Here is a 27,684-nt window from a genome sequence, read left to right as displayed (position 1 = left end):
TTGGGCAGGGGAAAAAATACTGGTCACAATAGATCTACAGAGGTCGCAGTGTTAATTGCATACTCTCTTGGGAGAGGAGCAACCAGTCCCATAATAAATAAATAAATAAAATTGGACGTTCACACTTGCTCCACAAAGAGGAATCTCGCAATCTCATTGGTTCAGCCATGTTTGACTATAAAAAAAAGCCACATAATCGAATACGGTACTGCCTATCAGAATAGAAAATGCTACAAGATACGTCTTGAGGGGACGTATAATCAGTAGACACGGGCCTTCCCTTCGTCTCTCTTACAGGTTATGATTTTGTACTTGACTCAGTTGATACGCCTTGGCGTTGAGGTTATTGAGCTCGTTCTTGTGCTCGCGCGCAATGTGCCTGCGCACGGTGTTGTTGCGCGTGAATGTGCGCGTGCAATACGGACACGGCGCGCGTATGCCCTGGTGACGTTGTCGGATGTGCGCGCGCAGGTTGGTTTCGTAGCCGTAGAGCCGCTCGCAGTACGGACACTGGAGCTTCTTACCTGTGGGATGGAAGCAACAGGGATGAAACAGCGCACAACAGGGATGAGACGGTTCGCAACAGGGGATGAAACAGCGTGCAACAGGGATGAGACGGTTCGTAACAGGGGTGAAACAGCGTACAACGGGGGCGAGATTGTGGGACGAGTTGAAGCGATCCAAATAAGGAGGTGGTAGAAATGAAGAAGATTGAAACAGCGAAGGTAATGGAGAAAACGAGAAAGACATTTGTTATTATTAGAATAGAATATGTAGACCTTGTTTATCCTGCCAGAATGAGATTAAAATTACGACTCAGTAATCTTTTTTTTTTTTTTTTTACTTTCCTAAGAAGTTTGAGAGGGAACTGTAAGGGAGGGTTTCTCGTTCCGAAATCGGAGTGAGAAGAACAGTAGGAAGTTAACCGTTCCGAGAACGAATCTTATCTGTTTAGGATAAAGTTCGTCCCAGGCGGGAATCGAACCCGCGACTTAGCATTTGTAAGGCAGGCGCGCTAACCTCCGAGGTAACGAGGCTGACCAAATAACAATTAATCCAAGTATTCATGACTGCTTGTGAAGGTAAGAACCTCTTGACAATTCTCGAGGTTATCATTGCACTTGTGTAAGTTCATACTCTACTATTTACGTCAATATTAGTACGATCATTTTAACCCTAGTAACGCCGCCAAATCTAATGAAGATTCGTCGAGTTGAAACATAAATTGTAATTATTGTAAGAATTAGGAGGTTTCCCTGTAGGAAAAGTTTTACTTACCCGTCGGTGTGGTGGTAGCGATGGCGCTTTTGTGAGCATTGGAAATCTCCTGGTTCGTCTGGAAGGGCGGAGGTTGGGTGGTCGAGTTCCACACGGTGCCTCCCCTCTCCTCGCGGCCGGGATTGTGTTCCGTCTGTTTCGGATTGAGTGGGTTCGAGTCCCGGTCCCGCCATGAATCTTCCGAACTGCCGTGGTGGTTGCTGTCGTGCGAGGGGGCAGGCTCGGAGCGCGAGTTGTGCAGGGAGGACGAGGAGGAGGAATCGTTGGCACCCCCACCCCCGCTACTACCGGGACCGGCACTGCTGCCTCGGGGTTCCGTCTTAATACGTAAATCTGAAAAGGGAAAGGGGGAGATCTCTATAATACTGCATTCTTTATAGCGCCCGTACAAGATCAATATATTCGTCAATGGTGAATACTGTAAGAATATTGTCTGCAGACCTATTGACAATGTGATTTTTCATTTTTTTCACATTGATCTCAGGTACCATGAGCTTTGTACAAAACACTAACTATTGACAATACATATTTTTCATAGGAAAGTTATGTAATGTAAATATATTGACAGAGTTTGACTTTAAAACAAACTTTCAATAGTGGTGTGGTAATAAAAATGTCTCAATATTCTCATCTAGTGTTTATGTAGGTGTCACACGTCTATTGATGTCTAGATCAATAGTCTGACCAAAAGGTCCGATATCGTTTGAGTAAATAAATCAAAGGTAAACAGTTCGAACTTTCCTCCATCTGAAATACGTACTATCAGGTACTATCAGTCCAAAGCTACCAGCTAACAGGTACAACTGAGCTTGCTACTTGTAACCTTAGTGTGAACTAAGCTTCAGTCTAGAAATCTAGATACACTCTAGTGCTGGATCGCCAACTTTTGATGGGTACGCGAGATATTCAGATGACTAGCAGACCCTTAGTGAGCTAATTTATAGTCTGGGAATCAAAAATGTACGATGTAACGACGTAAATTTTTGGTTCCTATAAGACTATCAACTTGTGCGACTGTCTGCTAGCTTCGGGCTACCAGAAAATCTTTCGCGAGCTACCCGGTAGCTCGCGATCGACAGGTTGGCGCTCCCTTACAAATAAGTACACGTTTGGCATAACTCACCTTCAGGACAACTAGATGAGCTCTCTTGGGCCTTGCCCCTCCAGTCCGGGGAGGACCTTGAGTTTTGTGATGTCGTAGAGGCCGTAGACTCCACAGCAACAGATTCGTTCTGTGTGAAGGGTAACGTTGAGCTATTGGACGAGTCCAGGTGGTCATTGGACCGATCTGTCTCCCGGTCCCTGTGGAACTGCTGGGAATATTCATGCGGGGAGAGTAGAGGCGATGGGTAGGTCAGCGGCAGCGGGGATTCTCGCTCCGGCAAACTTCCGACGCGAAGGACAGACGCGCGCTGGTTAGAATCAGAAGGGGAGCGATGGTGTCTCTTGCGGGGAGGGGGATGATCGTAGGGAGAGGAAGAGGTGGGCGGACCTTGACCCCCTCCCCCCGTCACTGAAACTCCCCTCTGTGAGTCAAACACGCTGTTGCGATAGTGAGCGATGTACGGGGACAGAATAGAAGAGTAGGATGAGGTAGTACTTGGAGGGTGCATGCCTTCGGACATGTCCCCGTTGTCGTTGGATATTAGTTTGACTGAGGAGGGTGTGCTTTTACCGGAGCCGCCCCCAACACGCATATCACTCACGCGGGAGTTGTTTTGACTCACGAGCCGCTCCTGTTCTATGGAGAGACCTTTGATCTGAAAGCACACAACAAGTCACACAACTATAGTTACCACTATGCACACCAAGCTTTAGAATAAAATCAATACAGAGAACCACTAGCCTCATGGGCTTTAACCTTCATGTTGAATACAGGCCTCTATGCAAGCGAAGGTTCTTGATAAATGATCAAAATTGGACCAACATGAAGTTATAAACCGTGAGCTACATAACGCTCAGGACATTTTCTACCACGTATTGACCTAACTCATAGGACTCTAGCTAGTATTCGTGCACACACTACGATAACTTTAATCTTTCGAGCGCGATAATCAAGAAAAAACTGAAAAACTGCAACTTCCTTCAGCCAAATGCCACACTTTGCTTTGCCCGCGATGCAGTGCAATGACACAGCACTTCACTTCGGAGTCACCCTGTACAATGCAATGACCCAATAATTAGCAGTACGTGTGAGGTGAGGTCCGCGCAACATTTTATTCGAGTTGCATAGGCTTTGGCCTGTCAGTCACCCGTTGTTCACAAAGTTGCGTGTCCAAACTCCCCCCTTCGTGTAAAAATCAATAAAAAGGAAAACATGACATGAAGGAACACAAGGAGGAGGGGGTTCGGACGGAAATAATTAAGAATTTGTACACCTTTCCTTTATTACCTCCTTACAAACTAGTTTTTTCCCCCTTTTTTTTCAAACAGATTTCTTGGAACAAATTGAAATTTTGATTTAATTTTTTGGTAGGAAAAATCATGCAACAACATTGTAAAATGTATCAAGAAAGGGATTTCCAAGAGCCCGCGATCACTTTTAGAACGGCCCCGAAGTTTCTTGTGGTAATCCTTTTTACTTTTCTTCATCCTTCAATAAGGACAGTAATGTTATGGGCTGTAATAGGATACAAGTTGTGTGATGATCACACCAGATTTGCCATATTATACCTGCATATTATAACGTACATCTGAGTTATGTTTGCCACAAATCTACTTCTCCCCCATACGGCCCTCGAAGTAAAAGCCGACTTTAATGAGGTCCCTATAAGTACCCTCTTTGCAGTTGGAAATTCGTCTGTGTCTTAGTATATCCACCCCGTAGTATGTCGAGCGAAAGGAAACACAATACTAATCATTTAGATTCTAGGTCAACACAGGAGCATCAGAAAGTAACCCGTTTAATTTGCAATCGACATAGACAGACAGGTCGACCAATGCCCAGGTTGGGAAAGAAGGTTGAGGAAGACTCAAGAATCTTAAGAGAGCAGGCACTAGGGTGTAAGGAGGGGTAGAAGATAATGGATAAAATGAAATTGGAAAAAATCTGGTGTGAACATCACACGACTTTCCTTATCCTATTGAATTATGCTATTTTTTTGTTCTATAGTAACTTTTACAATATCTCTAACCGTTTAGTCAGTATAGCTGAAAACCGCCAAAAAAAAAAAACGGTCGAAAACCGCCAAAAAGCGGTCAAAATACGGCCAATTTTTCCACAACACTTAGACACATTGGCTTGCAAACAGCGTTCGTGTGTGCGCGGAGTTGATCCGGCTGCTGTCGGTTTAAAGGTCGGTTTTAATGTTACACCAAACGCGCATTGTTTGCAAACGTTTGTTTTGTTCGTTTGCAAATGCGCGCTTGGTGTAACATTACCCTTACAGTTCCCTCTATCAAACCTCTTCAAATCAAGACCTATATTTTGTTCTATTCGTCCTTTGCACATAAGAACACTCGGGCTTATATTTTTAGCTCACGGTGAACGAAATAAAACCTAATCAATGCATCACGGGTTTTGTCTTTATCAGCTCAATTTGTATTATTTGATTGTTCAAGTGTTCTCAATACTCCCCATTCAATAAACTTGAATTTTCATGTGCCAATTTGTACGGGCAGGGCCAGACTGAAAGAAGACAACGATCGTTGTGTTGGGACATTGACTTTTCCAACTACCTGCGTTCTGAAGGCAGGAAGGACTTTTAACTTGAAAAATCTGCATGGAATCTAACCATTCACCCTAGAATTCTGACAAACTAAAAGTTTATTGAACTGTAAACCTAGCTCAAAAAAAAGGAGCTCTGAAAAATATTTTTCCTTTACGAGTCAAATGTTATTGTTAACTGGGTAAACATAAACACATAGGTAGTGGTAGTATAGCTTATAGGGAACATAATCAAATCGAGAATTATTTGTGGTAAAGCAGAGCCTTTTCGCAACTTTTCGTGGAAATCACAGCATTACCAAGTCCCTTCTTTGCAATCAATTGTCATAATTCAATCTTTTTACACTGGTATTGCCGCCACTGGTAGCTATTCGAGTAAAGTGGTGTCTTCACGTGGCTGAGTGTACCCCGAACTCCAAGCACAGAGAAGAAAAAACTTCGAACCCGCCGGAAATCGAACCCAAAACCTCCAGAGTTTCAGAGACCTCCGGAGTGCAAGTGTGATACCCACTCAGGCATGGAGGTTGCATGTTGCATCGAAAGCCTAATAAAAACTTATCATTTTCCTGTTGTCCCATTGCATCCACCCTGTACAACGAGGAAAATAGCATACTGACTCAACTGACAGCACAGCATCGTGATAAGAGGCAGATTAGCGTGCATTGCTGATAACAGACCGATTCAGTGAGACCCAGGGGCGCGAGAGAGAGGAAGAGGAGAGAGAAATTGGGGGAGTGAGAGGTTCACTCACACGAGGAGCTTCTCTCTCTCTCTCTCTCTCTCTCTCTCTCTCTCTCACACACACACACATGTATGCGATTATTCCCTCCTTCTCTCTCCTTTCTTTGTCCCTTCTCTATCTTTTTCTTTCTCATATGCGATTTTTGCGCTTCTCTCCCCCCTCTCCTTCTCTCCCCCCCCCTCTCCTTCTCTCCCCCCCCTCTCCTTCTCTCTAGCTCTCATATGCGATTATTGCGCTTAAGTCAATACTGGCAAACAAGTTAAGATACATACACTATCAGTACATACAATCACACATAGTACACAAGTAAGTACATAGGTACACGGTACACACGTTACAATGTTACAATGTATTGTAAATTGTACCTATGTTGAACAGACGAGCATATGCAAACATACCTCACATTCATACGACGGGCAGTGTGCACAGTCAAACTTGGATAATGCTGGGTGCATATGGCAAGCCCGGATTTAGTCCTGATATTTGGTGATAAATGTGTGAGGAGAGGGATAGGGGTGTCATTCACACGCACACATATACAATTACACTCGCATTCGTACTTGCACCCCGTGTCCGCCCGCGCGCAAAGGCCCCGGCGCCTACCCCCGCTTCAAGGTGTTGAGAAGGAAGGTTTTGAAGGCCTGTGTGTGTAGTGTGGCTAGGTGTCATTTTCTGTAGAACGTACAACTTGTGAACGCACAAATAGCGAGAATTTATCAACCAGAGTTCCTGCCTGCGGCGAACTCCTAAACGGATAAGGTTCGTTCTTGGAACGACTGATTTTTTCATTTCCTGTCCGCCTTTCATTTCGGGACGATAAGACATCTGTTGTTACAGTTCCCACTAGTTTTCTCACTTGTGCTTCCATGGCAGGCTAACTAGGCTGGTTACAACCTCGTTAGAAGAATGGCTCAATACTTCAAGTTTGACTGTACAAGGAAAACACACTAAAACATCTTTGCAAGTGACGTAAATACTAGATACAGTCGAACCTGGATATAAGAGAATCCAGGGGACCACCCACCCTTTTTTTCTCTTATATCCAGGTTTCTACTAAATCCAGTTTCTTTTATATCGAGGTTCAGCATGAAGGGCCCAGAAAATTTTCTCTTATATCCAGGTTCGACCGTACTGTAGATATAATGCTTCAATAGGTACTAGATACTGTAGACATAATGCTACCAATAGGTGTACACACTACACATTATGCCATTGAAGAATTCGAGCCAGCCTAGATAGCTTGGGGGTAGCGCATCTGCCTTGTATGTGCTAGGTCGATGGTTCGATTTCTGCCAGGGGGGAACTTTATCCAAAACCGATAAGGTTCGTTCTCGGAACGGCTGGCTTTCTCCTATCCTGCCCTTCTCTCTTCGGGACGATAAGACCTCTGTTGTTACGTTTTTCGTCAGCCCTCAATCAGCCCTAGGATGATCGCTTTTGGGCTGATATTTAGTTTTGGCCACACAATTTTTACGAGTGGGTGCCCTTTGCACTCAACCTTTGCTAATTCTTTAGCAAGGGAAATTCCAGGCTGGTATGCTCCCTAGTCCCCCAGCCAGACTAAGCTGGTCTACTTCCTGTTTAAAGTCCCCCAGCTAGACTTTTTTTTTTAGTAATAATAAAATTAAAAGTACAAGTCCTCTGAGCTAGCAAGAAAAAGGAATACTGTACTCCTATTAAATTTCCCTCAGCTGAAGTAAGTAGAGGGTGTATTGTATACGGTATAATTTATGTAGAAATAAAGTTTCAATTTGAGAATCCCTGAGGTCAATCATTTCCAGGTCAACTAATATCAGTTAGAAGACGAGAGCGATGATAATAATAGTTTGTTTGTTTGTTTTAAACTCAAAGTTTGCACAGGGGGGACCTAGACCGACCGTAGTGCAGGAATTCGAACGAGTCACTCTCTTGATGACGTTCATCTGTAGAGATTATTAAAAATGGTGAGTGAGTGAGTTATAAAAAGAGAACTACTCTTTTCAATGGACTACTCAGTCAGTGAGTCTGATCCTAACCCCCTATAGCTACATAATAATCTTAATAGTTCACTGAGTAGGCCATATTTCAAGCTCTCCCATTCTTTACACAACTTATTTAAACCTTAAGCTTAAACTATTTTATATGAGGAGCTGTCAAAAAAATCGCAAACAATGAAAGATTCATTTCAAAATTGAAAGCCCTAGTAACTTGCATTTAGGTTATTTGGCAGGAGAGCATTTTATGACCTAACTTGAAACCGAACCACTACACCACTACAGTCGGTTAGGCCATGAAATAATAATTCACATTTTCCTTTTTTTTCCTCCTTTAGAGATCATTATGTTTTAGGTTATAACTTCTCTCCGAGAAACACTTGCTCACAGGCTGCAACCTTTTCCCCTCACACATCGTTTTGGAACCCACGCTACGCCACGGCAATCCTCTCATACACACATACATTCACATAATACATTGTGTATTCTTTTTCCTATCAATCACAATCTCCGTACATTGAAAAGAAAAGATGCTCCAAATACTTCGCGCTTCACATTTCAATTTCCAACAACTTCCAAATAATGCGTTTTCTGTCGTCTTTCAATAGTACATTTCATTTTTTACTTTATTTATTATTATTTTTACTATCTTGTACGTTATTTTCCTTATGCCTGGCACCAGCAACATATTCATCAGGCACATTGTTTCTCAACAGTCCAGGAATGTGTTTGCACCAATCTAGCAACTTTTTACTCTCCTAGATCTGTCTGTTTCTGAAACAATTTTCTTATCTTTCGGTGTGTACTAGGTTTTATCTTAAAAGTTGCTACGACACAGGCCACATGCGTCTAATGTAGCAGTTGTTTCATTGCTACGAAATAAAAACGGCGGTGGAACACTCATATTTAAAAATAATAATAAAAATACTGGTGTAAACCGACACACCAGATATCCACGAAGTACGCCAATAGACCACTATAAAGGACTCACCTGCAGTGACTCTGCCGCCTTGAGGAACCCAGACAGACTCTCCTGGGAGACGTGCACCTCGCCTTTGTACATGAACTCAAGCAGGGCTGACATATTGCCGCTGCTGGTGCCATCTAGGATGATGAGAATATTCGGACAGAACGGGGCGGCCTCAAACAGGTCCTGGAAGTGTTTGGAGCACGCCGCGAGAATGATCTTGTGTGCCTTGAACGTTACGCCTGGAATAGGAAATGAATTTTTAATAGATCAGTTGCGCTTACTTGGGTAATGTTTCAAAGTCATAGAGCAGGAAAAATGAGGACCAACGGAATTTTTTTTTTTTCTTCTATCCTCTTTCTTGTTCCCCTCACCCTCACAGAAACTGCTCTCACCACTGAAATCTTCACCCTGACCCTCAACTAGCCCAACACCTTGGAAAATTTTTCCCATTTGTTGCTTAATAGATCAGTTGCGCTTACTTGGGTGATGTTTCAAAGACATAGAGCAGGAAAAATGAGGACCAACGGAATTTTTCTTTTTCTTTTACGACTTCTAGATCCCGAGATAAATCGATTTAAAAAATGCCGGTAAATTGTGAAGTTTGACGTCACGGCATACGCTCCCGTAGGCGATGACGTCATAATTCATTACTATCCCGCTTCGTTTGTTTGTGCGCATGCGTTTTGACGTGAAATCTGACGTCACGACTCTTTGAACTTTTTCATTAGAACGGCAATTAACAAGCTGGGCCCGTCCCTCCGGGAATTTTTTAGCCCGTAGTTTATTCGATCGTGGTTAAAGAAAATCAGTACCTATGTACCTACCTAATTTGTTTAATATTCAGTTTATTATTATTATTATTGATTTGATTTTACTTTCATGTAATGATTTAAAATCAAGACTAGAGCCCGTTCTCTCTTTATTCCTTTTATGTTTCCTAATAAATACCAATATAATGTTTAAGAGTTGAAGTCACCCATCCATTTATTGGCCTTACTCAGCTAGCTTAACATAGGTGACGCTAAAACCGGTCTTAAATTATCGACTGAAGTGTTATCTAAAACTTTCTCGCTTTGAGTTTCAAGATCAGAGCTCATTTGTGTGAGAAAATGTGAAAAAAAATCCCCCAAAAACCAGTTTTAGGTAGGTACATAGGTACTGATCGAATAAACTACGGGCTAAAAAATTCCCGGAGAGACGGGCCCAGCTTGTTTTTCCCTTATTCTTAGTTTTATTCCTATTCTTTTCAACTTCTTACCTTCACAAAACAAAGTGACGTCGGTCAAGCTTTCGGATTTGAACAGAGTTTCGAACGTGGTGACCAAATTGTTGCCGAAACTGCTCCACTTGAGACAGAACTGTTGCTGTGGGTCCATGGTGCCCCCGAGGAGATGAAGCTGCTAGCCGCGCGCCTGCTAGCTGAAATCAAAAGGATTCACGGTTAGCATTGGTTGGGTGGCAGAGCTCACAGTGTGAGAATTCTGCTATCAAAGTCTTGAAAAAAAGAAAAGAAACATAAAAGAATCAAGACATCAAAATTCTGCTAGAGAAATTTAAAGATCGAAGAATAAATAAATTAAACTAATAATCCAATACCTCACCCTCGAAATCACCAAGGAATTAAATGTGAATTGTTTTAAGCATACTTAAGTAGTCGGCACAAATGTCATTCCCTGATAAATACTAATAAAACTTGATAAATTTTATGCCTGAAACTATCTATTAAACCCATAAAATACACGAGATCTTGTTTAGCCTGCTGGGGTAAAGGGAATATTTAGTCTCATTCGAGCAGGATAAACAAGGAGTTTAATTTTCTATTCTACACCACTGAGGCTGATAACAAGCAAAAAATGATAAATAATATTCATTGAAAATTTCAAGTACCATAAATAGTCATTATTGCTCCTAAATGCAATAAGCTAAACGTTCATATGGCCCAGGCCATGTATTTCCGACCCAAATAAATTATTCACACATTCACATGATAACATTTGAAGCAATTATCTCGTTCGTTTTTTCCTCCTCCGCCTCTCCCCTCTGACTTTCCCTCTTTTCTGATGTTGACGCATGCAAATTATTGTAAAAGTTAGAGAAAAAGAACACTCAAATAAGCATCATTCAATAGGATAAGGAAAGTCGTGTGATGTTCACACCAGATTTTTATATTTCAAGCTCTCCCATTCTTTACACAACTTATTTAAACCTTAAGCTTAAACTATTTTATATGAGGAGCTGTCAAAAAAATCGCAAACAATGAAAGATTCATTTCAAAATTGAAAGCCCTAGTAACTTGCATTTAGGTTATTTGGCAGGAGAGCATTTTATGACCTAACTTGAAACCGAACCACTACACCACTACAGTCGGTTAGGCCATGAAATAATAATTCACATTTTCCTTTTTTTTCCTCCTTTAGAGATCATTATGTTTTAGGTTATAACTTCTCTCCGAGAAACACTTGCTCACAGGCTGCAACCTTTTCCCCTCACACATCGTTTTGGAACCCACGCTACGCCACGGCAATCCTCTCATACACACATACATTCACATAATACATTGTGTATTCTTTTTCCTATCAATCACAATCTCCGTACATTGAAAAGAAAAGATGCTCCAAATACTTCGCGCTTCACATTTCAATTTCCAACAACTTCCAAATAATGCGTTTTCTGTCGTCTTTCAATAGTACATTTCATTTTTTACTTTATTTATTATTATTTTTACTATCTTGTACGTTATTTTCCTTATGCCTGGCACCAGCAACATATTCATCAGGCACATTGTTTCTCAACAGTCCAGGAATGTGTTTGCACCAATCTAGCAACTTTTTACTCTCCTAGATCTGTCTGTTTCTGAAACAATTTTCTTATCTTTCGGTGTGTACTAGGTTTTATCTTAAAAGTTGCTACGACTCCCCCCCCCCCCCCCCCCAAATACACCCCCCGTAACGCATTACTCCCTCTATTATTGGGTGGGGAATGCTCCCTCAATAAGGATAGGAAACCTCCTATACCGAGTCATAAATGATTGTACAAAGGCAGTAAGTCTTTGATGAAACGTCTCCCTTTCAAATTCTAGCGTAGATACGCATCAATAATAAGCATGGGTGCTTATTGTGCGCGTTTTCTATCAATGTTACGACGTTAGAAGTGTATTAATGCGTGGGGGGGGATGGAAGCAAGCAGGAAAACCTTGGACGAAATTTTAAGCGTGTCGTTTTATCGGCAGGTTTAGTTCCTGTGTACCAAAGCAAGTTTGAAAAAGATTCCCCAAACCAGTAACCATCTCGGCAATCGCGTGCAGCTGGCTTTTCACGGCCCCAGCCAGGCTGGGCGAAGTTAATGTGAGCAAGCAGGTAGCTTGTCATTGTCGCCGAATGTAGTGTTTTTACAGTGCTAATGCCGCCACTGGTGTTCGTTTTATTCACACTCCAGCGGCCACACACCAAAAAGCGGCTAAAGCCGCCGCTGCTCGATTAATGTAGCTCCTCAAATGTCCTCATGAGGCTGAGTGCACCCCAATTCGTAGAAGCTTAACCCACCCTTTGCGGCTGTCCAGCCCCTACACTTAAGCCTCAGTTTGGGCTTTTTTGTGTATGAAAGCACCCCGAACTCCAACCACAGAGCCGAAAAAACTTCGACCCCGTCGGGAATCGAATCCGGGACTTCCGGCGTGCAAGCCTAGTGTGATACCAACTAGGCCACGGAGGCTACTACCTGCGTCCAGGAATATTGCACATTGAACAACTGAACAGACTCAGTGTTATCCTGAGAATAAAAGTTCACCCTCAAGGCCAGTGAAGAGGTTTCTCATAGGTTAAAGTTACGACGCGCAGGCAGTTCGCTAACTAGGAACCTCGGTAATTTAATTTTCCAATATACAAAACGCAACAAGGAAAGTCTTGTAAGAAAACTCCTTTTCCTCCAAATTTCCTCCTTCCTCTTTCAAGAGTTTCCCGTTTCCACTTGAAGACTCAGGTATCATCAATACATCACAGTTTATGTATACCTACTTCGATCGAATGTCCACCTTCCCCACCACCCGTGATGAAATCCAGCAAAACAAATTTACAGTCAACTGGTGCTTGTAACTTTACTAGAACCGCATCAAAAGTGTCATAAGATGGCAAATCTCTTAAGAAACGCCGGTCATCCAGGTAAGAAACGACGAATAAGGAAAAGATTTGTGTTATATCCCCATCAGAGCTGTAGTTACTGCAGCATTCAGAGCTAGAGCTTCCTTTGCGAATATGTGTTACGTGAATGATGGTGTGCAAGATCGGTATACCAAATGCCAAATCAATAAAGCGTGATTATCACATGACGGTCCGACAAAGAACTGCAAACCATGCAGGTAAATAACATCCTGTACAAACGATTCAACTTCTGTATAGGTACTAACTTCAGAGGCGAAACATAAAATCACTAAATTGCGAAAATTAATTAGTTCAAATTATCACGAACATGGTCAAATTAACACATTAAAGCAGACATTCTTTCTTTTTTTCCCTTAATTTTTGCTTCGAAAAAAGTAAAAAGTAGGTAAGGTAGAGGTAGAGCTTTTTTGCTGAACAAATTCTACATGAATGTGCACGCAGAAATACGAATTCTTTCCTCTTTTTTTATTCACCAGTAGAGCATTCTTGATTAGCGTTAAGTCGAAAAAAGAATGTAAATTTTTTTACTACTTTCTGCTGTACAAAAAGAAAGTCTTCTGAATACGGATACCGTTTTGGACTAAATGAAACAGCCTGCTGATGAAACATCTGCTTGAATATGAACTAGATTGAGACCAAATTCATTTTTCTCAGCTCAAAAGAAAAGTAAATAGAAAACAGTGAGAGGTTTTTGGCCTTGAAGTTGTAATGGGAACCACCTTACAAAAGTTCAACTCCGGGCAAACGCAATTTTTCTAGAAATTGCGCAACAATGCGAAGAAGAATAAGAGAAGAGGAGGAGGAGGAGGAGGAGGAAGAAAAATAATAAATGGACGAGAAACATGTTATGAATTTAATGACGTTTTGCATTTTTTGCTCTATTCCAATGTGTGCTTTACCAAACATGTTCGTGCTATTGCGAAAAAAAAAAAAAAAAAAAAAAAAAAACGTGGGGATGAGGAAAAAATATAATCTTTATATTATTTTTCCTCGTCATGAGGGTAAAGAAAAAAATAATCTTTAAAAAAAGGGCTTAAAAAAAAAAAAAAAAAAAAAAAAAAAATAGCACAGCCAAAATAAAAATTTGTTTTTCAAAACAATGATCCCCCTCGAACAACCAAAAAAACCGACATAGGTATTATGAAACGATTTTTCTACTCATTTTTAATAATAATAATGCCATTTCTGTGTGTTATTATTTCACAACTTTTGGTGCTCATTGCAGCATTAAATTTGTAGGATTTTCCAAATTCATATCGCAATAATCCAGCTCCTAGCTCCTAATGTTTACCTACCATGCTGGCACCGATCGCTATGCGCATTAATATTACATAGCTACTCATTTTCCTCATGAGGCTGAGTGGGCCCCGCAACGGCCAGTCACGGGATCAATTATTTGCATGATACAAATTTTTTGACCCCGCCGGAAATCGTACCCGGGTCTCCCGCGTGCAAGGCGAGCGCAGTGACCCCTACGCCATGGGAGTTGACTTTTCTACTCATCTTTCAGAATAGCTCGAAAAAAAAGTAAAAAATTGGGACGCAAAAAAATAGGGAAGAACATCCAGAAATACAGGAGAGGAGAGAGGAGGGGCAACAAATATCGTGTTATTGAGCGAAGAGCCTCATGCCTCTATGCATTGGGATACCTCTCTGTCCTCTAATTAAAGACGCGAAACCATTCTGTGAAGCAGCATGGGTAAAGAATATTAAGGCAAACAGCACGGATAGAAGAGAACATGGAAAGAGAGAGGCAAGGCAAGGTTTACAACTCACACAAGGCTATTTCCATAGCATTCTCGGTGAGAGCGGTACACAAACTATTCGCGTGCCCTGTCCACAGGTACACAAACGTTACCCAACGTACACATGCACATGATCCTCTTTCTCTATGACTACGCACTACTACGCTACTAAAAGTCGCACGTCTACGTCGTCTACTGTCTACGCTTTCAATCGGGTCTAGGAATACAATGATTTTGTCTATGACTGAAAGTTTAGTGAACCGTTAGAACTCAATCGGAAAAAGGCAACTACGAAGCCTCAAAGGCCCAATGAAGTCTTAAAAGATTGAATCAGCAAATTTCATTTACAAATCCATACTCTTTGTGATGAAAATTTTGCCTAAATTAATAAAAAAAAAAAAAGCTAACGGTTCGTGTTAAGCTAGATGAATGCCAAGTGTACTGCCTGGGACAGTTTTGCCCTTTGTTAGTAATGGCGCAATGCACAGATATAGAAAATAATGATAGAACAATCAGTGATAATACGCGTATTGTCCATCCATAAGAGCTAGAGCTAATGCTTGTCACAGATAAAGGGTTATTTTCCCCCATTTCAATATGACTCGATAAGTCACTATAAGTCCCCCATTTCAATATCAATCGATAAGCGCGACACCACATGGGCGTTCCGCAGTTTGGGAACCGTCATGCACAAAAAATCGAGTTTAGAATTTCGAGCGTCAGGCAAATCGCATCACGCACTCACACACACGCATAGCACTCTGGCATCGAGCTAATATAACAGCGAGCTCTGAGCTGTGGTGAACAGCATTATTGCATATTTCTTCTCTTCTCTGCCTCATCTATCGAGCTATAACGCGAAATATACGGGGTCAGGTAGCGCGCTAAAAGACGGGTACACATTCGATGTCTCACGATCTGTTTGATTGTAAGACAAATGTAAGTGTGGATTTAATGTAAACTTTCTGTAACTTGGAGTAACGGGGGAAAATCTAAACTGTGGAAAACTTTAAATGTCCAAAAATGGTTGAAAGCCTGGTACAACTACACACGCTTTTTTACGGCCTGACCGTAAGCAGTGTTTATTTTTTCAGCTGTCTAATAAAGTATGTAGGTGTATCAATTTGTTCTCAAGCAACTTTGAAAGATCTAAGTTTACACACAGTATGCACATTTGAATCGTCATTGCATGTAGATGGTAGAAAATATCAGTATAAAAAGCTAAGAGCCTTTTCACAACTTTTTATGGTCATTTCAACCTCGATAATTTCAACTACCCCCGGTCCCAATTAATTGAAATGATCGAGGTTCTACTATAGTTGGGATTCTGTTATCACAATCACGTTATACACCTATGCTAGATGATCAATATGGACGATTGACAATGCCGCTACGCGACGTGCAGGTTGATCCAGAAAACGAACTGATAACGAGTGATAAGCAAAATGCTAGATTCTGCATCACCGCGGAGGAGAGATTAGATAAGGGATTTATTCCATCTTCATGTGGCTTTCTTAGAAAACCTGTTAAAAAACCGCTAGTTTCAGGATTCATTTCCTTTAATTTTTCATTAGATTTGACCAGAATTCAACTTTAACTTCAAATCAATCAAGATCAAATCATTAACAGCTTTATACTTCAATCAAAATTTAACTTTAGCCTTAGTTTTATTTTGACATCGAAAAAGCGATGACAACACTATTTCAAGTTCGAAAGCCATAATTAGCCTCCCATGTCAACTTCCTAAATAGATATCCATACCAAATTCATTAGAAAACGCCACCAAAATCTCGCGACAAATCCCAGCAAACGCATCCTTGCAGCAAAAATCCTTGCGACAGTCTTCCAACCCGTCTGTCACCGCCGTTCCAAACACACACACACACAAGTTCTCTTCCTCTTCTTCTTCTCTGTAATTTTCTGCCTCGACTTCTCGGAGCTCGGGGGAGAGTTGGGGTGAATGCACTCGTAGCCTGTTCTGCCCCACATCACCTCTCCCAAACTCCCTCCCACGAAACTTTTTCCCTCCCATTCCCTCGCTTCTACCTCCCACCGCCCGTTCGCTTCACCCGATTTCTCTCCCTGCGTGCGTCCCTTCCCACCAATTTCTCTCCCTCCGCGTGTCCCTTTATACCTTTGGCTGCTCCACATATTTTCTCCCACTTCTCTTCCCAGCTTTCAGTTCTCTCTTTTCTCTGTCGCTGCTTCAGCTCGAAATGCTTCCAGTCTGCCAAGACAGGCTGGAGGAGGTGGAAGCTAGAGAGGAAGAGACGGCTCCTCTGACTGCCTGACTTTTCCCTTCTCTCCTTCTGACTTATTGTTTGTTGATATTCCCGAAAAAAAAAAAATGTTTTCCATAGGCGCTCTCGCTTAACTGACTTTTTATGCGTTCAAAAATATGGGACTGATATTTTGCTTTTTTTATTATTTTTTTATAGACTTTAGAGGAAATTCGAGAGAAAAAGTGTGAGACTTTTTCTGTTGCCAAACTTTGGATTTTTTTTTCCTTTTCTTTTCGAGAGCTCAAGGACGCGGCGCAGATTAATAAAAACAAAATTGTGAGTTTCTGATCTCTTGTTCCTCGAAAAAAAGCTCATCACATCCGAGATTAGGTGTGCGAGGGAAAAGCCATACAGTCGAGTAGGCTCCATAATACTCCATACGTATAGACATATGTATAGGTCTACAAGTTGAGATATAAAATTTAATCTACAGGGAGGCTCAGTAAGTTCAAGCCTTGTAGCTCGGTAGGGTCAAACCTTACCACTGATAACACTGATTAGGTGATTCGTATTGGTCATTAGTGCAATAAGTGATGAAATGAGTAATGCGAGTATTAGGTACACACATGATCCAGAAAACGAACTGATAAGCAAAATGCTAGATTCTGCATCACCAAGAGGAGAGATTAGATTAGGCATTTATTCCATCTTCTTGACCTTCTGTCCTATGAAACACACAAAAAGCTCGTTATAATATGAAAAACTCAATTTTAACAGATGCCGAGTTTAACTTCCAGACCAGAATATATTACTTCATTTCTAGTTCTACTCATTGGAAAAAAAGAATGGCCGAATCTTTACAACACCTCCAAGGACAAAAGTCAATAGCCTTCCGTTTCAAATTCTCCAATAAGGAAAAGGCCAACAAACTCACTGCAAATGCAACCTAAGGGTCCTAAGGCATCTTTCCACAAAAGGATTGCGTAAGTCTCTACTACTGCCGGTGACTTGTGAATTTATTTGATTTTACATAACTAATAACTAGCGAATTCGCCACTAGCAACCAATGGTTTATGGGTGACTTTCAGCAATGATTCGTGCTCAAGGCTCAAGGGACATGGAATGGTACCACTACTAGCAGTCCGAGGGTGACCTTTAACCATGCTTTTCTCAAGGGGTACAAAGTGGGTCCCCCCTCCCCTTCATTAGCAGCCTACAGAACAAGATCCCAGCCTCTTTCTGACGCCATTCTCACCCATCGACAAAGTTCATACACGAGCTCTGAAAGTTCAGTAATAGGTTGAAATTCTCTCATAAAATAAATAATATAGACTCCTCTTCTCCTTCCCTCTTTTCAAAATCCTCTCCTCTCTTCCCACTTCTTTGCCCCCTCCCTCTCGCCTCTATCTCAACAAAGTTTGTCTCTATCCATTTCTCGTTTTCTCGCTCGCTCTCCTCCCTTTCCTTCTCTATCTCGCACCGAAAACTTTTCAGGCCAAAAAAACACAAAGTTCAATAAACTGAGCTTTTGCAGTAGGAAAATATAAAAATAAAAGGAAGCACCAAGAGAATGCGGGAGCGAAGGAGAGAGAGAAAATTAGGTACTTTAAAAAGCTGCTTATTCTCGTTAAAATTTCTCATTCTCTTCTGTTTTTAGCCCGTCCTTCCTTTATTATTACGATAGTAATAAAAAAAGGTATAGTGGACGGGCTACTGTATTCGCTTCGGTGTCGTCAGTCTGTCTGTCCCCATAGAAGGACTTATCCAAACCTGGTCGACCTATATATCAAATTGAAGGTCTTTTTACGAGGAACGCGAAAGTGGTGGTGCAAATTTTGTCCAGAGAACCATTAGCCAAAAAACCAGAAAAACTGGTTTTTGGGGGATTTTTTTCACATTTTCTCACGCAAAAAAATGAGCTTTGATCTTGAAATTTGTCGCGACGACCTATGAACTCAAAGCGAGAAAGTTTTAGATAACACTTCAGTCGTTATTTTAAGACCGGTTTTAGCGTCACCTATGTTAGGCTACGCCGAGCAAGGTCAATAAATAGATGGGTGACTTAAACCTTATTTTGGGAATAAAGAGATGATTTTAAATCATTACATGAAAGTAAAATCAAAAAATCAAATCAAGAATGATAATAAACTGAATATTAAACAAATTATCATTACATGAAAGTAAAATCAAAAAATCAAATCAAGAATAATAATAAACTGAATATTAAACAAATTAGGTAGGTATACTTACATTAAAGTAAAATCGAAAAATCAAATCAAGAATAATTATATACTGAATATTAAACAAATTAGGTAGGTACATAGGTACTGATCAAATAAACTACGGGCTAAATAATTCCCGGAGGGACGGGCCCAGCTTGTTTCTCTTTCTTCCACATTTTCTTCTAAAAGAGAGAAGGAAAAAAGGAAAATCGTAAAAAAATCATCTTTGATACACGGAAAGGGATATAAAAATGTTATCCTTTTTTCTCTCTTCTCTCCCTCTCCCTCCTTCTCTTCTCTCCCTTTCCTTCTCTTTCCTTCTCTCTATCTCCCTCTCCTTCTCTCTCTCTCATTCGTGTTTCCCGTTCAAGAGCGCCTATTTTGTGTAGCTAAATTTTGCTACAATCGCGAGTAGAGCGAACGAATCCGAATAGACTGGGTTCGGGCGCCTTTGATGTTTTCTTTAGATTACTTCAAAGTTCCGAAATTCGAAAATCCACAGTCGACAAACGAAAACGTACAAATACGAAAATACAAAAAACCCCGACACAAAAAAAAAAAACGAAAAAAAACCCCCCCCCCCCCCCCAAAAAAAAAATGAACCAATGCTCCTCGAAAGATGGGTCAACAATTTTTTCCACAACCCCACTCTCTCTTTGCCTCTTCATAAACAAGAGCCTTGTCGTGCGCCCTGAAAGGTCATTGCACTCTGGTGACGACGAGGAGGGGAAGAGAAAGAATGAGAGAAGAGGAATGTTAATGGAAGGAAGATGAAGAGAAGGAATAGGAAGGGAAAGAGGAGAAAGAGAAAAAGAGGAGAAGGGAGTAAACAGCAGGGAAAAGGAAGGCAAATGGGAAGAAGAGGAAGAAGGAAGGACAAAATATTTCCAATGAGAGCACATGGACTTTGGATTTAAAGGGATTCGGAGAAAAAAAATTCTACCTACATGAGATTTTTTCAGATTTGGAATTTCATCGGGAGATATGGATGCTCAAGGCCGAACTGAAGGGAAAGCAACCTGCACCTTTCTCTCGCAGGAATTGAAGGATCACTAATGAGAACCTCGTTACTTAGCAGACGAGAAAATTTGAACGAAAAGGTGAAAATATGAAAAGATTAACGTTATTAGATAACAGAGCGAAAAGGTTCAAGAGAGCCAGAGGAGTGAAAATTGGGATATTATAGGAACAATGATAAAGAAAAAAAAATTACCGATTCAGGGAGCTTTTTTTCAATTTAGAGACCCATGTAAAGAAAGCAACCCTCATTCAAAGCTATTTATATTTCGGGTCCATTTTTTTGTAAATTGGGGCCAGAATGTAGCAACATTATTTTACAACTATGAAGATTTGTAAAACCCCTACTTTAAGAGAGCAAAATTTCTTGGGGAAAATGTGGCCCCCAGCCCTCTCTACATGCTACTACCTAACGATAAGCCGCAAGACAAAAGGAAAGGCACGAAACAAAATATCTCTTCAGCAAAAACAAACATAGCATGACCCTTAAACCTGGATTCAAAGAAAACTGCCTCAAAATTCAGCACAGTATAATATCAGTAGGTACTCAAACCCTAGGGCGAACTCTATCCTCAACAGATAAGGTTCTTTCTCGGAAAGGCTAGCTTTCTATCCTGTCCTCTATTCCCTTTCGGGATAAGACGTTCGTTGTTATACCTCCCTCTCGGGTGCAATAGTCCTACACACAGAGATTTCGTGAGAAAAGTTCAACAATGTAATGTACTTATAGCTCCCTCTATCAAACCTCTCAGAAAGTGCGCACAGTGCTGATACAGCACCTCTGTCCCTGAAATATCTAGATTTTATTTGAAAGAAAACACAAGTATCCACCTCAAAATAATCCGTCAAAACTACCTCAAAATTCAGTAATATTCAGTACAGCAAAAATTCAGTAGGTTTTTAAAGCTCTGGTACAGAATCTTGTACTCAAAGTAATCCTTGTGAGAGACCATTTTTCACGTGTACACCTTACTTTACTTCAGATTTCGGGGAAGAACTGGCAGTATAAACAAGGAACGTCATTGAAAGTTCAATGAATTTCGGACAGAACAAAAAATACATCTAGCAAAGTACCTTCTTTTGTGCAAAGATTCATCCATCAGACAATCTCAATAATGGTCCTATCCGAAATGAACAAATTTGATGCCAGTGGTGGATTTATAGACTTGAACTAAAGCGTGATGTGCACTCAAGCTATCTGTGATACATACCCGTACATAGTACAAAATTTTGAGTACCTAGGGTTGCAAATGGTTTCACATTCGAATATACATATTAATCTTTTTTATATAAACAAAACAGCGATCTGTTTTCATTTTCCCCTATTGACTTTTTTTTTGTATATATGTATGTAACATCTCTCATGTATCTCTCAATATGAAGGACCGTCCGTCTGTTAAATCAAACTTTTATTAATTCAAAATAATAGAAGAGAATTGTATATGTAAACTTGTTTATCGATTTTTAGAAAACCCAACTTTTGTAAAATTGCAAAACTTTTTTTTTAATACTAGCCAAAACCTGCACACACCACTGAAATTTCAACTCCTAGATACCTCGATGCTTAATGCATATACTTTTAGACACAACTATTACATCTACATTCTACATCATCAGTCGAAAAAAAAAAAATCGTGAAACCACAGTGAAGAACCAAATTACAACCAAAAAAACATGCGGACTCTGAAAACCACAGGCGGAAATCAGCCTGAAGTTCAAGCTTGGCTAGGATTAAGCTAAACCAAATTGATGATGCGATCATTGCAAATTGCACACGATGTGATCTTCGAGAGAGCCGTGGATGATGGATTTTATGCAAAATTGGATAAGCCCACCGACCAAGAACTCCAAAATGTACAGACAATCAAATTGGACTTGTGGGGTCACTCACCCAGCACATGGGTTTTTATCTCATATGTATACAAACACACACAAATAATAATGTAGACAGTAAAGCTGTGTCCACACATGTCGACCGCCGTTGATCCTGTGTCGACGTAAACCGTCCACACTGAATGGACAACATAGATTCATCGACGGCCGTCTACCGATCACCTTGATTTTTCAACAGTCCAACGTCTCTCTTCGATTTTGGGACAATACCTCCGTTGTCACAGTGTTCCCTCTATCAAACCTCTTTTTTTAAAATTATAGATACCTACATATCTATAACGTGCATGCGTAGGTACTATCAATGGAATTTTAAATAGTCAAGAGGTCAATTCTCAAGTATTTCCTACACATACCTAAAATACATAAAAAAAGAAGAAAAAAAATCAAAATCTCAAGGTTGCAAAACAAACATAACTCCGTACAGATCTACAAAGTTAACAAAGTCCAAGCAAGAACGTTTTCACCCAAGAAACGACGTGAAAACAAAGTTAGGCATCATGACATGACACATTACAAAAACGCAGTATCAGAAGGATTCAGAAGAAACAAAAATCTAAAGCAGAAAAACGAGTCATAAAATGCAAATTTTACATCTTCAGATAATCATTGTACGATATGAAACGAACATCAAAGCAACCACAACAAAGTACCTACCACCACCTTAAAAAAAAAAACTCGGAGAGCAGAAATTAAAAATTTATCTATTTAAAGGAAAAAAAAAATATATATATCTAAAACGAAATAAAAACATGAGAAATATTTTTTGCACATCCACATTAGGTGTCTGTCTATGTACGTAATAATGCATCTAGGTGTCTATTGAAAGAAGTTCCCACGTACCTACCTGATACATACTGAAACAGATCAGAACTCGTTATCTAAAACGATAAGAAGATACGTACATTTTTTGCCCATCAACAACAAGAAGTATAATATGGATCTAAAAATCTGAAAGTATTGCAATTGAAGGAAAATTAATCGATGAAGGTAAAATAAACTTGGGTTTTTTTTTTTTTTTTTTTTTTTTTTTTGATCTCCGAAAATACTGTGCGAGAGAGAGAGAGGAGAAGAGAATTGGAAACAAGATATCAGGGCAAGATAAAGTTTGAGAGCCAAGGCAGGCACTGACACGACGCTGTATCTTGAGGTCCGAGGTAATAATAAACTGCTATGAGAGCTAGTCCTAGGTCCGAAATGGATAAGGGGCCTACTCAACCTGTCCATATATGATTTGCTATGCTTTTTTACGAACTCTCTCGGGCTATAATAAGATTGAATTAGCGCCCAACTTGAACTTGTATACCTGGTTGTTCGCGCGTGATGTCAGGAAGTTTGATATGGCCCGAGGAGTCATTCGAGCAAGCTACTTTGCACTTGGAAATTTACGCCTTGCACATAATGGATGTAGTCGTAAAGTCATGTAAAAAAGAGTATTTTCTTATGCTTCTAAAAAAGCCTAAAAATATAATGTATTAATGTATACCAACTGTACATAGTTAGTTTCCCGCCAAAAAATCTTAAAATGAAATGTAACCGAGTGAAATGCTCCTTTGCTTATCATTTCTTATCAAAAAGGGTTATTTTTTCCAAGTTTAATATAAACTTTGGAAGAAGACTACCTTACTGCTGCGCTGGGATAAAGGTTCTCATTAGCCTTGAGTACATAAATAAAAGTCTCATTTCAGCATTAATAAACGGACACTATTTATATAAATATTTATAACCTATCCGTTTTATGCACAACATAGGTAAGTATAATTTAACATTTTATACTTTAAAAAAATGCAAATTAATTTCATGAAGAAAAAAGAAAAAGGAGAATGTTTGTCATGGTCACTACGTAAAGATTGTAAAGTCATCCTATGCAGAGTTCTGTTGTATTTGCCAATTTTTGCACCAAGATTTTCACACGGATGTAAATCTCTTCTGAAACTTTTATGAGGCAAGGTGGTGTCACGTTTTTTTTTTTTTTTTTTTTTTTTTTTTTTTTACTTCTTCTTAATCTGAAATTCTTCGAGAGATCATCTGGCACAGCGGGCCTAAAAGAGGTTTCAGGTAGAGCCTTGACCTTTCTGCTTCATTGCCAACTCGGGGAAAAGTCTTCCAACTGCAAGTTCCCCTAATTCCGAATGCTTCCTTCGTATCGCGTAGGTACATAGGTACTTATGTGCCACGCAACAAATTTAAAGAGGTTTATTTTGAAGAAAAAAAAAATCTTTGAAATTTGAAAACTGGCCGCGTGTTTCAATTTTGATTGAAGAGGCTTGCCTTCCTTTATTATCTTTCAATATTCAACTTTTGTTTCTCATTTTCTCAATTAAAATCAAGTCGTTGGACAGGGCAAGTTTTTTTCCTTCTCTCTCTCTCCCTCTTTCTCACACGCACATTCTTGAGAAACTCAAGAGTGCGTACAAAAAACAAAAAAAAATCGCCCATTTACGAAGAAATTAGGTACCTTAGTTTTAGAACTATTTAAAGCTCAACATGATTGAACGTGACATTTTTTCCATCATACCACTGATGTGGTCAACCAGATCAATCAACAAACGGCTTCGAGGCTTTGGGCCTCTTACATCAGGTGATTCTCTCTAAAATATCTATCAAGATTATTTTCATTTATAATTTTTTGGAAACCAGTTCTCAACTTCGCGGTCATGATGAAGGAAAAAAAACGCGTGTGATCAACAAAAACTTGTAAGATAGGTATAGGTACCTTGCATACCTATTGGGCCTGTGAGGACAGGTCCGTGTACTTTCCATCAAGTTTAATAGGTTCAAGCCATTGCCATTAACTACTGGGCAAGATGCGTTATGTTATGAAGTAATGGGTAGTAAGGTAGGTAGGTAAGTAGCAGGTAAACAAGGCATGCAGCATTAAGCGTTCCGCGGACACGAAAAGTCAGTAAGAATTAAGCAAAAAATGGGAAAAATTTTCCAAGGTGTTGGGCTAGTTGAGGGTCAGGGTGAAGATTTCAGTGGTGAGAGCGGTTTCTATGAGGGTGAGGGGAACAAGAAAGAGGATGAGAGGTGTAAAAGACGAGGAGGGGCCGGAAACAAAAGTACCAGGAGGTGCGCGAACGTCAAGAGTTCGCAGCGCCGCCCGTCCTATATTAACACGAAACAGAGTTTCATGGATTTTGAGTAGGTACAGTACAGAATTTTACAGTTACCACGTCCTCACGAACGACTTTAGGATGGGGGAACTGTTTAACGTTCTCATTTTGAAATCCATATTGTGCTTTGAGAAGCACAAGTGATTCAAAGTGCTATCCTCAAGTGTAGTCAACTTGGAAGATAGCACTAGGTCGCGGGTTCGATTCCCACCCTTGGCCCATTCTCAGTTGGTACCCGGGGAACCTAGGAAACGGCTGGCTTTCCCTGTCCTTTTCTTTTCGATTTAGGGACTATATAAGATTTTATATTTTATTTATTTTCATTGTACAATAATAGGTGAACTCAGTAGGTACAAAATCAATGCAAAGTAAGTACCTGGTAACAATTGAAATAAAAAATAATAAATAGTAAAAAACTGTTACCTACTTACAATAATATAAGGTCATGTCATGAGATAGTAAATCCAAGGGTAAGGGATTTTTTGTGGCTAGTACCTGCCTTAAGGCTCTCTCACCTGGTAAAAAAAGGCTCAATTTATTCATCTGCGTGAGGAAATTTGGACTAGTCTACTCCCTGTTTATAGTTCCCTAGCTAGACGCTGATCTACTCTCTGTTTATAGTCCCTCAGCCAGCTTCAAAAATGTTGTTAAGTACTAGTTAAAAAATTCTCAAGGAACATTTTTTTAGAAAAATGGTAGAAAAGACCAGAAAGTCCAAAAATTTGAAAAACCAAATGTTTTGAACGTCCACACCACTTTTTAAAAAAAAAAAAAAAAAAAAAAAAATCCATTTCGACTCAAAATGAGAACCTGACTGGCAAGGTTGAATCCTGAACAAGGTCACAAAAGTAATGACTTGAATTGATCACATTGGAAAAATATAGTCTTCATTTTAAGGAGTTCTGATGAGAGCAATCATATTACACAAAAGGATTCAAGCCTAAAACTATTTGGTAATTATGCAGAAGTCACGTCCGTGGAAAAGAAAAGCTCCTTTTTGTATTTAACCTAACCCTATAATAACACTAATCACAGCTCTAATTGTGAAAACTCCTTCTTGCGTTTAACCTAACCCTTTAATGACACTGGTCACTGCTCGTTTGTGCCAGTTCCTTTGGTAGCAATATTCCACGGATGTGACTTCTGCACAAGTACCAACTATTTTAAATAGGAACAAAATTTCAAGATTTTAACATAAAATAAAAATGTGTTCTTAGTATAAGCAAAAAATATGCCTCAACATTATCATGAGAACACACAAAAATATCAAGGACACAAGAGTAACAGTGTGCTGGGCCTAAAACAAAAATACTCATTTATAGATGAATACTCAAGGTTAAAACATCTATTGCTCAACAACAAGAAACTGCAGCACACTTCGAACCTCTCAATTCTATGAATACTAAATATGAAACAAGCAACGTGAATAATGAATATGCATTGAAGGCAAGGAAGTATGAAACAGACAATTAACAAATTGCGTGCTCTGTCAAATAAGGTTTCATATTTTGATACAGTTAGTCCAAAATATTGAATTGGTACTAGGTAATTCATAGGCAAAACTCAAATGACCTCCACTTCATCAAGGAAGTGAATTTGAATAAAATACCAACAAAACCATTCTAGTCTGCTTTACGAGCACATCCTGAAATTCAAATTTAACAGCAGATTTTTTTTCTTTCTTGTTTTAGAAAGTGCAGTTACAGTTAGGTTCTGAAATAGGTAAGTAGGGTTTTTACATTCACATTATTGTATCAAGTGCATTCTCTATGAACAAAAGATGCTAATGAATATTGATACCTATACATAAAAAGAAAAAATAATATTTTAGTAGAAAAATTCACACCAGGTTAAATTATGATGAATATTAAATCAAATATTTGCTTCTGCCCTTATCAACGATGTAAATATTTTGCATGCAACTAGGTATTTTCTATTCTCCATCTTGACACGATTCCATGCAATAACTTGGAGTAGGTATCTCAACATTTTGCATTGAAAAAAATAATTCTCAGTTTACACATAAGATTGAAATGAAAATTAACAAATTAAAAATACAAGGAGCAAAGAAAAAAGTGAAATATTAGAATGACTACCTTAGTTTTCGTATCTCCAGCTCCGTAGAATTGTTTTTCGAATAAATGATCTGGTTATTCACGACATATCCCGTGTTGTTTTGTGCATACTACAAAAAAATGTTGGGCTAGAACTAGAACGACCGGAAATTGCAATTGCAACACAAACACTTTGCAAAAGATCTTTCATAACTTAAAATGAACAATAATGAAACATGAAATAAAATTATTATTAACTGCAAGGTAACAATGAACTATTGATTGATTTTTGTACTTTAAAATTAGATAAAAAATGACTATTTTACAAAACACAGTTCAATAAATTGGCAAAATCAAAAACTTGCATTCTCCTTTTTCACTTCTGCACTCGAGCGCTCCTAGTTATGAACAAAAGTAAATAACTGGGTGAACAGCTGATTTCTGCAACGCGCTCTCGTTGTGAAAATGCGAAATTTTGCTCTATTACAGCGCTATGAGTGGTGAAAATAAACACTACTCATGAGCAATATATCGTATCTCTTGAAAAAATACGCCTCGATTTCGGATCAAAATGGAGCAGTTGCAAATGGGTGAAAATTAAAAATAAATGGTCGATTCCGATGTAAAAAGT

The 27,684-nt window shown here is 39.6% G+C and overlaps 1 protein-coding gene across 1 annotated transcript; it reads right to left on the bottom strand.

Moving 5' to 3' along the window:
• Positions 1-116: 116 nt before the first annotated feature.
• On the bottom strand, positions 117-27,443 carry LOC103524689 (zinc finger protein chinmo). The gene is made up of 6 exons (XM_008489721.3): positions 27,096-27,443; positions 9,889-10,049; positions 8,652-8,869; positions 2,402-3,038; positions 1,279-1,611; positions 117-524 (listed from the first exon to the last, which is right to left on the bottom strand). Exons 2-6 carry the CDS (start codon positions 10,004-10,006, stop codon positions 292-294), a joined length of 1,539 nt encoding a protein of 512 aa, XP_008487943.1. The 5' UTR covers positions 10,007-10,049; positions 27,096-27,443; the 3' UTR covers positions 117-291.
• Between the last annotated feature and the right edge of the window lie 241 nt (positions 27,444-27,684).

Source organism: Diaphorina citri, unplaced genomic scaffold, assembly GCF_000475195.1.
Source record: "Diaphorina citri unplaced genomic scaffold, Diaci psyllid genome assembly version 1.1 scaffold115, whole genome shotgun sequence".
Taxonomy (NCBI): domain Eukaryota; kingdom Metazoa; phylum Arthropoda; class Insecta; order Hemiptera; family Psyllidae; genus Diaphorina; species Diaphorina citri.
This window is presented reverse-complemented; position numbering and strand designations above follow the sequence as displayed.

Excerpts from the sequence above, each read along its gene's own strand:
- LOC103524689 (XM_008489721.3), bottom strand. The coding sequence starts at position 10,006 with ATGGACCCACAGCAACAGTTCTGTCTCAAGTGGAGCAGTTTCGGCAAC. Across the intron at positions 3,039-8,651 it reads AGGCGGCAGAGTCACTGCAG|ATCAAAGGTCTCTCCATAGA; the intron begins GTGAGTCCTTTA and ends GTGTGCTTTCAG. Across the intron at positions 525-1,278 it reads CGCTACCACCACACCGACGG|GTAAGAAGCTCCAGTGTCCG; the intron begins GTAAGTAAAACT and ends TCCATCCCACAG.